Raw genomic sequence first — 12,130 nt, forward strand, 5'->3', positions numbered from 1 at the left:
ATGGAAGTAAGATTCAGATTTTGTTTGGTCTTTAGAGTCATTTGATGTAGGTAGGAATTTATTACATAACCTGAACCACGTCCAGAGGCTTTATTTTCTTGCCCACAGAGCTGGACCCAGGACTGCTTTAGTGTGGTAAACCTGTATAACTTTATACCAGTATATAAAAGGAAATGAATATGGGTCTATTTTGTAGTAAGGGGTTAAACGAGTGCACATTAGGTGACCTGCGTGGGTACTGGAGTGTGTTATGGACTCGACTGCTCACTGAGCTGGCTATGGTAATATGAGGATGACTTTAAGGCCTATCAGACGGGAAACTAGAACTGTAGACTGCACTCGCCCCATTTTCTCTTAAAGACCCTGTATACGATTTCAGTGCAGGAAGATTTAGCGTATGTTTCCTTGCGGTTCACTAGCTCTCCAGTCCTGCTGAGCCCAGTGGCTCGGGTCGAGCCACACAACCCTATTCCAGCCAGTCAGCAACAGTTTGTGCTCGTGCACAGGGTGGGGGAGGGGGAGGTGCAGGGTGCTGATCTTAGATCAGACAAGGGAAGAAGACCTCTGCAAACACTGGGGAGGCGTTTAAACGGTGGAGAGACCTCCAACAGAGAGGAATGTAAAGGGATGAGGGTGTTGCTCTGTTCCTGCTAAAGAGGGTTTTCAGAAATAGCTCAGAATACCACCTCAACCCCAAATCCCAAAAGTATTGGTTGGAGGCACTCATCCATCATTCCAGAGAACACGGTAGTTCCACTACGGGGGCTTTAAACCCCTCTAGCCCACGCTTGGCATTAGGCAGCATGGTGCCAATAGGTTCATGTTTATCTAGAGCTCTAGAGAGTCCTATTCTATTGGCAGTAGCTCTCTTAAAGTAGTAAATGAATGCATTCATTGGAAGGGGTGTCCACAAACATTTGGACATAAAGTGGATATACACACAGTCCATATCATTACCAAATATCATTTGCTTATGTCGGATCCATGGATTTGGCAGTCTTTGCATATGTGTGTGAGAAAGAGTGTGTGTGTGTATTTGTGTGTGTGTGTGCTGTAATCTGTGGGTCAGTGTGTATCATGGGAGATTATCAGGGCAGATTAAGAGAATGACTCTGAGAATCATCCCTTTGACCTACAACACAAAGCCTCACTGCAGAGGAGGAGGAGGAGGAGGATAGAGGACACGACAGGCCCGCTGTCCAATCAGACGGCACACACGGCTTCACGCCTCAGCTCACCTGGGCAAGACTCCCAACTCCTAACTCTCCTACCTTTACATCCTCCTACCTGTGTAACGTGATGAGACTCTGCGAAAATCCTCCTAGGACTGCTTTATCAATGAGGCACTATTTTTCTGCAGCAGCCAATCAGAATGGAGGTCACTAAGGTCTAAAAGGAATAAAGAGATAATGGAGAATGTAAAAGTGACCTCTACTGACCTCTACTAACTGACCTCTAACTAACTAATTCCAGTCTGTCTGACTGAAACCCCACCTATAAACGTTTAGATGAGAGGGACCCGAGCGACTGGTGACTAATAATCCAGCATCTGCTGGTTTTCCTCCATGGTTTTGGGCCTGTAGCCACTCGCTTCAGCCTTTGCTGAACTAGCTCAGCTACAGCTCCCCTGACTATCAGACAGCCCAGAGCAGCTCCTGCTGGCTAACTGCTGAGCTGGGAGGGACAGAAAGGTGAGATGAGAGGCCGGTTCTGCTGTGTTTGGACTCGTAGTCGACTATCTAGGCTTAGATAAGTTAGCTAACAGCCGAAACCCCACAGCACAGGCTGTGTTCCAGCTAACTGAGGCTCAAATCCCACCTGATTAGAGGATAAAGCCTCATAGCACTGAGAGCACAGAGTCGAGGGAATGCTCTTTGAGGGGGGTTTTCAGGACCATTTAGTAGACGGGTTCGTCCAGTCTTTCAGCCGAGCTCAGTGCGTGGCTAAACTCGCAACTACGCTGGGCATACGTTTTTTTCCCCACCTGTTTTCAGAGCGTGAACTCACTAATCAGTGAGCTACCACACCGCCCCCACCCTGTAGCTCTTTTTAATGCACATGGGGGAATAAGCTTATTGGGCAATGTACACATTAGACATACTGCCCTCTTTTGGAGATACCCTCAGCATTTTTACACACATTACCACACCACCCAAGCCTAAATGGGTCCTTCAAAGCAAGTATTAGAAGAAAAATGATGCAATTATTTATTTTATTTATTGATTATTTTAATTTTAATTTAATTATTTATTGTTTTATCTGAATTGTACTAAATAATAAATTCATGATAAGATTTGAATAATTCCTAAAGGATTTACAGGTTCATCCGTTTGATAAAGATCTTTATTCAGGATCTGAATTGAGCTCCTCATTAAGCTCTGCTGCTTGTCTGAAATCTCAGGCCTTTGTTTTTCCCCTCTGAATGTAGAGCAGGTTGAGCTCCATGCCTGTTTAGCGCTTGTTCACACTGACTGTGAGAAAGGTCTCTTTCCCATGACTGTCTTTAGTCACTGAGGAAAACACTGGTTGAGGACAGGGTCTGTGCAGAAGTGTGGCACCGTCACCAGACTACAGATGAAATGTGAGGGTTATATAAGGGGTTACCCAATAAGGAGAATAAGGGGGATGCCAGTCTGATTTAGGGTGAACTGCTAGATTAGGCTTGGCAGAGAAAGTGAAGGGGGCCCAAATTGAGCTAGCAGTGTGAGGACAGAACCCTGTAGCCTGTTAAAGCTGAAGGACAGGGAGCTCAGGAGGATTGTGGGAAATGTAGTTCGGCTGTAAGAACAGCAGTTGAAGAAGTAAGCTTGAGAGAACAATGGCTGTCAGGTGCCAGACAAGACCCAGGTGCGAAGTAGACGTTTGGGACAGACATATATATAGTGTGTTGTATTTTGAAGGAAGCTGAGGAGGTTTGTGGGAAATGTAGTTCAACTATGTGCATAAATTGGAGGTTAGCTTAAGAGGACAGTGACATCTGTTTTTGGTGCTGACATGAAGGCTAAGGAAGTACAGCTAGGAGTTGGATGCTAGGAAGCTGAGGGGATTGTGGGAAATGTAGTTGTGAGGACATCAGTTGAAGGTAAGTTTGAAGGACAATGACTGTTATGAGAGCTAACGTCAGAGCCAATTGGCCTAGGTGCTGAGTATACATTTGGGACAGACGCATGTAGTATGTTGAATCTTAAAGTGAGCAGAGGAGGATTATGGGAAATATAGTTTAGCTGTAAATGCATCATACTCCAGTAGCAGTGGATGGGGAACGCTAGCTAGAAAGCAAAGGCCTTTGTGAAATACTACAAATACTTATCTATTGAAGCATAAGCTGGGAGGGCGCCGAGGAGAATTATGGGATATGAAGTTCAGCTAGGAACACCAGTGAAGGTTGGCTTAAGAGGATGATTATGATATTTTAAGATTTAATCAATAGAAAATCTAAGTCTTTGGGTGGAGCTAGATGTTATGAAGCTTCAGAGAATTATGATAAGTGACTGCAAATCTATACTTTTCATATCATAGTTTTTTAAACAACAGGTGAAATGCTGAAGTACATGATAGGGACAAAAGTATTGGGACACCTACTTATTCATTGCTTATTCTGAGTAACTGTCTCTACTGCTCAGGGAGGCCTTAAACTAGATTTTGAAACATTGTAGTGGGAAGTTGATGGTACTCAGCAACAAGTGCGTTGGTCATGTTGGATGATCACCACCCCACCTCATCCCCAACTCCTCAACTCATCCCAAAATCCTTCCAGAGAGCACAGTTCCACCCCTCCACAGCTCAGTGCTGGGTGCTTTATACCTCTCTAGCCCACGCCTGGCATTAAGCATGGTGCCAATAGGTTCATGTCTATCTATTCTATTGGCAGTACTTCTCTAAATGACAAGCGGTGTGTCAGCAATGGGTGCAACATAAAGTTTATGTTTATTATGAAGTAAAGTTTATTATGTGTAGATGTTGGGATGTAAGTGAAAGGAGCTGAAAAACAAGCATACCATCACGGCTCCAGCTTGACCTCAGTGACATGTCCAGCTCAGGACAATCGGCAGCCATCTGGCCCTCTGCATTCCCACACAGAGGCTACTGATTAGCAAGCTAGCATAGTGAACGCCACTGTAAAGCCGCCTTTCTCCATCCCACCATATGGTGCAAGAGCAGTGTAGCGCTAATCACATTAGGCGACACTGCAAAGGATGTTCACCCTTATAGGTTCTCTGCTCTGCTATGTTTTATTTCATATATTAAGATTAAGAGTCTGATGTTGATTTAGCAGCACAAAACAGCTTACAGTGGTTCGAGTGTCGGTCAACAGTGGAGCGCCTTGTTGAGGGTCCAGCGCACTCCAACTGTTCAAATAAAGGATCTGTTTCACACAGCATTGAGCAGATTAGAAGGGGCTTTTGTTTGGCGACAGTGCCCTCTCATTCAGTGCCATTCTCTACCTACACACACACACACACACACACGTACATAAACTACCACTTCCCATGGAAATGAAACTCTTTATTCCTGTAGCTACAGACTGTACTATGGAGTCATGAAATGCTAAGAGCGCTGTGGATAAAACATGAGCGCTACCCACGCGGGAATTCCCCCACACACTGCACATTCCTCATGCTAACTAGGGATGCACCGATACCACCGATACCGATACCAGATTTTTAAGTATCTGCCGATACCGAGTACAGATACTGATACCAACTCTGATTTAAATACCCGATACATGGCTATAAATCCTGATACCTCTTAAGAAAAACAGCATGTACCGGTTGAGGAAAGTTTCAGAGCTATGAAACGATGAAAATCGTCACAGTGCAGTAAGCAATTAGGGAAGCATAATCTGGCTAAACTTGACCAATCAGCTTTTATTTAGTGTTTAAAATCCACATTTCATTACTAGAACACGCCTCCAAGTTAAAAGCTACTAAACTTCAGTGTGTGGCCTTCACACAAAACAAGCTGCTTAAACTCAACGCCTGGTTTTAGAACCAAAAACACCACAAAAAGAGCCAAAAGTTGCATGAAATGTCTGTTTAATGGTGATAACTATTTAAGACTGGCTGTTTACTGGTTGTTTAGACGTTTGGTTTCATAAAGTTTGCAAACCAAAATTTTCTATGTTAAAAAAAAGTACAGCGTCAGTAAGCTTCAGTATTGATGGTCTCTAAAGCCGATACCGATACTGTGTGTAAGTACATTACATTACATTATCTGCATTTAGCTGACGCTCTCATCCAGAGTGACTTACAAGGATACTCGTATTACAGAGGTGGGCCAATGTAGTGTTAGGAGTCTTGCCCAAGGACTCTTATTGTTGTAGCGCAGCATAGTCACCCAGACTGGGAACCGAACCCCAGTCTCCCACATGATGTGGAAGCTCAGTGGCAGGTAGTGGTGTTATCTGTTGCGCCACACCAACCACTGCCAAGTGCCAGTATCGGCGGCGATACCGATACAGTATCGAAATCAGTGCAACACTAATGCTAACACATATACCCCTGCTCCCCAGCACACACACCCCCCACACACATGCTTACACAGGATGACCAGATGTCCTCTTTTCCTGGACATGTCCTTTGTTTGAGATCTAGAAAATGCTTTCAGATTTCTAAATGGGTGTCTCTTCAGCTGTGGTAGGAGCTACCTGTAGGTCTCATGAGGACATTTTAGACATTAGGACTGTTGGAGACTTCTTTACTCATCTTATGATCTGCTCTTCAGCTGAACTTGGAGAGCTAAGACAGTCTGACCTGGCCATGTTGGCAGTTCTGTGGCTGCGGCTGATTTCTAACTGTTCTGAGATCTTTTTAAAACCCCTTCCCAGACTCACCTGCATCTACAGCCTTCTTTCTGAAGGCCTCATCTTTTAATATTGTTCAAATATACACCAATCAGCCAGAACATTAGAATATTGAGGAGCCCCCCCAGCAGATCTGACCAATCAAGGCATGGACTCCACTAGACCTATGAAGGTGTCTTGTGGTATCTGGCACCAAGGCGTTAGCAGCACCTCCTTTTAGGCCTGTAAGTTGTGAGCTGAGGCCTTCATGAGCATCGATGAGTCTTGGGTTGTCCTTTCTTGGAGCACTTTTGGTAGGCCTTGACCACTGCATACTAGAAGAAACTCACAAGACCTGCCTGATGTCTAGCCATTGCAATTAGGATCTTGTCAAAATGTCTTCGATTCTTTAGCTTGCCTGTTTGACATCAACATCAACATATCCACCCCTTGACAGTCGCCACTGTAGATTCATGTTTTCCAACAACATGTTGGTACTAATGTTATGGCTGATCTGTGTGTGTGTTTAAATATGTTCAAAAAGACAGTTTCATTTGACTGTAGTTGATTTGATGATTTTAGATGTCCTCAACCTCCCCCCACCCTCCCACCCACTCAATGCCATAGGCCTACTTGAGGCTGGAAGACTCCCAGCCAAACCATCCTTACACTGGCAGACACCCATGCCCCCCCCCCCCCCCCCCACCCTTTAAAATTTGAACTTCGGGTCTTTGCCGAGCTTTGTTGTAGAATTGGCACATTCCTCATGCTAACTAGGGATGCACCGATACCACTTTTTCCTTTCTGATACCGATACCAGATTTTCAAGTATCTGGTGATACCAAGTACCGATACTAATACCAACTCTGACTTAAATAGATGGCTATAAATCCTGATATTTCTTTAAAAGAACAGCATGTACCGGTTGAGGAACGTTTCAGAGCTATGAAACGATGAAATCACAGTGCAGTAAGCAAGTAGGGAAGCATAATCTGGCGAAACAGCTTTTTATTTAGTATTAAAATCCACATTTCATTACAATAACACGTCTCTATGTTAAAAGCTCGTCTTTGCCAAGCTTTTTTGTAGAATCGCAGAGTCAGCTCTGGCATGTTACGTGTCACCCCTTCTTTTTTTGTTCAGTGGCACCAGTTATAGAAGACATTTCCTTTTGGGTGTGTGTGTGTGTGTGGGTCATGTAGACTCAGAGCAGGGTATCCTGTTTTTCAGCAGTCTGGCATTAACTGCAAAGGTACCAGTTGGGCCCAGCCCAGGTCCACCTGCAAATGGTCAAGCCCAGGCAACTCTAGTTCCAGTCCTCGGGGGGTTACTGCACTGTGTTTAGCGCTTTCTGCGCTCTATCACACCCGGTTTGAGTCACTGGATAATTGTCGAGCTCTTAATGAGTCAGCTGTTAGGTACCAAGGTCTGTTTTTACTAAAAGCAGTGAGAATGACTGGTGAATATCAGAGCCTGGACTGGCTTAAAAAAATCAGTTTTGCATTATATTGGATATATTATAACCCTCTAAAGCCTGAACCATTAAATGAGTGGGAGGGAATTCAGATTCTTTAAAACTGGAGGGTTTATTTGACTTTCTGATCAATTATTCAAACAAATAAATGTAATAAAAGTTTGCATAAATGACTTTTATTTTGTAATTCTGTATTCTGTGTAATGCATTTGTAATATATTGCTTCAAGCCGATAAAACCAATGAAAACATGAACAAACATTTGATTAATTGCCTTTTAATTTGAAATCTAATTTATCATTTTTTCTGGTGTATGCAGTGCATCAGAAATCCACCAGAGGGAAGAAAACGTGCATCTGATTTTTATTTATTTATTTTATTTTATTTGATTTAATAATTAAATTGAATAAATATTGCATAGGTTTCCAAAATTCAGATATCTATAACATCTGGTGCACTAATTATACCCCCCCCCCCCCCTCTCTCTCTTTCAGGAATCCCCTTCCCTAAAAACTTCATTCAGATCTGCAAGAAAATCCTGTGTCGACTCTTCCGGGTCTTTGTGCACGTCTACATCCACCACTTCGACCGCATCATCGTGATGGGTGCCGAGGCTCATGTGAACACCTGCTACAAGCATTTTTACTACTTCTGCACCGAGCTCAACCTCATAGACCGCAAAGAGCTGGAGCCACTGGTGGGTATTTACCCTGGGACACCCCTACATACACACATACACGCACCAGCTAGTGAACTAAGGCAATAACAGCCACTAGAACGGTGCATTTGCTGAAGGAAATGTAGAAAGGCTGTGCAGCCTAAGAGGTTTCCATTTCCAGGCAGCTGCTAGGTGGTTACTATGGTGTTGCTAGGTGATTGATATGGTGGTTGCTGTGCTGTTGCTAGATGGTTCCTATGGAATCCAAGGGTGTTGTTATGCTCTTGCTAAGTGTTGACTAGCTGGGTGCTTTAGTGTTGCTAGGTAGTTGCTATGGAGTTGCTTAGTGGTTGCTAGGTGATTGCAAGGCTGTCTCTGTAGTATCCCAGTTGCTTGCCATGAGGTTCCTAGGTGAATGCTGTGAAGTTGCTTATTGGTCTAAAGGTATTTGCAAGGCTGTTCCTATAGTGGTTTCCATTTCCTGGCATTTGCTAGGTGGTTACCATGGTGTTGCTAGGTGATTGATATGGTGATTGCTGTGCTGTCGCTAGATGTTTCATATGGAATCCAAGGTAGTTGTTATGCTGTTGCTAAGTGTTGACTAGCTGGGTGCTTTAGTGTTGCTAGGTAGTTGCCATGGAGTTGCTTAGTGGTTGCTAGGTTATTGCAAGGCTGTCTCTGTAGCATCCCTGGTTGTTGCTGTGAGGTTCCTAGGCGAATGCTGTTATGTTTCTAGGTGGCTTCTGTGAAGTTGCTAGGTAGTTGCTATGGTGCTGTAGGTAGCTGTTATGGTGTTACTGAGAGTTTGCTAGATGGGTGCCATGGTGTTGCTTGGTGGTTGCTATGAAATTTCTAAGTGGTTTAAAGGTGATTACAAGGCAGTTCCTGTAGTATTCCAGGCGGTTGCTATAGAGTTGCTAGGTAGTTGATATGGTATCCCAGGCTCTTTATCTCTCCTCATATTTACTATGGTGTTGCTAAATGGTTGCATTGGTATTTCAGGTGATTGTTAGGGTGTTGCTAGGTGGTTGCTAAGCAGTTGCTCTAATTCTAATGCTCAGTTAAGATACACTACGTGTCCAAATGTTTGTGGACACACCTTATAATGAATACATTCAGCTACACCATTGCAAATTACACAGATGTGCAAATGCACACACACACACAGCTTGTCTAGTCTCTGTAGAAAAGTACTGCCAGTAGTCAGAGGTGATCTGCTAGTCGGCTGTTTGTCGTGTTTAGAGGGTGGGTTTGGATTGTATGAGTCAAGGCTGAAAGCAGATTAAACGCTCACTGGGAGAGGGGCTCAGGGCCTCAGTAGGGTAAAGAGCAACCAGCACACAATCAGTGTGGTCTGGCTCAGCCTTAGCGCTGCCCTCTTGTGAGATCACATCTAACACTTGAACGAGTAATGTTAAATTTACAAACTGCGCAGGTCGAGGATTTATTATACCAGCAGAACCTTATGAAAACCTTTGTAATATATTTAAACATCTGGACATTTGATCCAATATTTTTGGAATGAAATGGAGAGTTGAGATGAGGATGAGGTGGATCAATCAATCAATCAAAATTTCTTTCTATAGGCTTTTTACAATGAATGTTGTCACAAAGCAGCTTTACAGAGATCCGGGTCCGAGCCTCTTTAGAGCAAGCTAGCGGCAACAGTGGCAAGGAAAAACTCCCTCGGGTCGAGAGGAAGAAACTTTGAGAGGAACCAGGACTTAAAAGGGGGAACCCATCCTCCTCAGGTTGACGCCGGATCATAATAAAAATCAAAACAGCAATAAAAACAACAATAAAACAAAACTGAATATAGAAAAAATGGTAAATGTGGTGTCAAGCCTAACAAGATGAAAACGTGAGTGAGAGTACATGCCGGTAAACAGTCAGAAGTATAATCATGCACCGGTGAGGGGAGGTGAGGATGGGCCCAGAGCAGGACAGCGGGCAGCAGGGTAGTAGAGATTCAGGTCAGGCAGTACCGGGATGGAACAGTTGGATCTGGGCCTCTCATGTGAAACTGAGAGAGAGAGAAAACAGACCTCACCCTGACCTCACTAACGCTCCTGTCATGAACGCAATCCAATTCTCACCGCAAAGCTCCGATATCTCAGATATCTGGACAGTAGAGATTAAACAGGTGTATGAAATTAACAGGTGTCCAAATACTTTTGTCAATATAGTGTGTGTGTGTGTGAACCTCATGTCTCCAAAATGTCGTCTTTACAGGAGAAGGAAAAACCCATGTAAACTTTCAATGGAAGTCAATACAAGTGGCTTGAGCAGGTGTCCCAATACTTTTGCCAGCCTGCAGCAGTGTAGCCTGAACTGGTTTTTGAATGAGGCTCAATACAGGGCAGCCAATGAGAATGGAAGTCATTGACGCAGCACCCCAGTCTAAGGCTGGTGACATCCTCCTAACGAGCCGTTGGAGGCCGGACACAGACGGGACACAGGACAGCGGGCCCATTAACCAGAGCAGCAGGAACAAAGACAGCTTTCTGCCCTTTCATCATACGCTCTCCTCATGACCGAGCAGAAGGAGAGCGTACAGCCCAGCCACAGCCACGCAGCAGCTCTGAAAACAGCCAGAACTGCAGGCCCAGTGAGGTCACACAGGCCCGGCCCAGCGTCACCACCAGAGGCAGATGAAAAGCTGCACTGTGTGTTTTAGGTCACAGTCAGAAGTTATGGTTTTACGCGAGTTTATTTATTTATCCTTGAAGTCCTTGAACGTCAGCTTCAGCATAGGCATTTTTCAGTTGGGACAAAAAAGGGACAGTTCTTTATTATTTACGAACACGAGAAACTCTCTGCAAGTTTCTTTTTTTAAAACAATACAATAAAATGACAAAAGTATTGGGACACCTGCTCATTTATTGTTTCTTCTGAAATCAAGGGTATTATTCAAGAGTTTATTCTGCTTTTGATGGAGTAGCTGTCTCTACTGTCCAGCAGGGAAGGCTTTCTACTAGAGTTTGCAGGAGCATTGCTGTGAGGGTTTGATTGCATGCAGCGACAAGAGTGTTAGTAAGGTCAGGATTATGTTGGATTATCTCCACCCCAACTCATCCCAAAAGTACTGGATGGAGCACCATCCGTCATTCCAGAGAACATCGGCTGCACAATTTGGAGGGGGGCTTCATACCCCTCTAACCTACGCCTGGCATTAGGCAGCATGGTCCCAATAGGTTCATGTTTATCTGCTTCAGAGAGTCCTATTCTATTGGCCGGAAATGTGGCAGTGCTCAGTGGGAAGGGTAGAGTGTGTGTGTGTGTGTGACCTTGAGAGGGTAATCATAACCCTCGCTAGGTTGGGCACAGTTTCTTGCTGGAGTGCCAGGTTGCATTTGTCTTCTCCTTGAAGTAGCTTAAGCCTAAACATGCTCCCATGCAGCCTGCATTTAAAGGGCAGCAGCGGCGGCACATTTACACGATGACACAGATCCCTTTAAGATCTCAAAAGCTGAACTTTAGATGAACCGAGGACTTAGTTCTCGCTACCACACAGTGCTACTCATCATGTAGGCCTCCTTGTTTAAGTACGAGCTAATGATGAAACAGGAAGTGTCTCTGAAGAGTGGTGTTAGCTCCGGGCATTTTTAAAAAGTAGGCCTGCTTCTTTCTGCAGCTTCTGCGTGAAGCGTAAAGCTCTTCTCTGGAAGCTGCACTGTAGAAAAACACGGTGACGTACAGGAACTGGATGGCAGCAGTTAGCTAGTAGGTTGCTGTGGTACATTTCACAGTATGGATACTGTACATTTACTCACAGCACCTATAAAATACTGTGATTTGTATTACAGTAATAATCACAGTCCTGTAACTATTATTACAGTGATGATCACTGTACTGTAACTGTTACTACAGTAATAGTCACAGCACTGTAATGATCACAGTACTGTAACTGTAACTACAGTATTAATTACAGCACTGTTACTACAGTAAAAATACAGTACTGTAACGATATTACAGTAAAAGATAAATAGTACTGTAACTGTTATTACAGTAAAAATATAGTAATGTAACTGTTATTACAGTAATAATTACAGAACTCTGATATTACAGTTAAAATAATAAAATACTGTAACTGTTATTACAGTAAAAATTACACTATTGTTATTGCAGTATAAAATATATATAAAGTACTGTAACTGTTATTACAGTAAAATCAAATACAGTACTGTAACTGTTATTACAGTAAAATATATAGTACT

General features: G+C 43.7%; 1 protein-coding gene across 1 annotated transcript in view; it reads left to right on the forward strand.

The window, feature by feature from the left end:
• LOC140534942 (MOB kinase activator 3B) overlaps positions 1-12,130 on the forward strand; it is a 51,702-nt gene that overhangs the window by 37,100 nt on the left and 2,472 nt on the right. Inside the window, exon 3 of the mRNA XM_072656583.1 lies at positions 7,750-7,952. Coding sequence (XP_072512684.1) covers positions 7,750-7,952 — 203 coding nt within the window. The remainder of the gene's footprint in view (positions 1-7,749; positions 7,953-12,130) is intronic.

The sequence above is a fragment of the Salminus brasiliensis genome, chromosome 1, assembly GCF_030463535.1.
Source record: "Salminus brasiliensis chromosome 1, fSalBra1.hap2, whole genome shotgun sequence".
Taxonomy (NCBI): domain Eukaryota; kingdom Metazoa; phylum Chordata; class Actinopteri; order Characiformes; family Bryconidae; genus Salminus; species Salminus brasiliensis.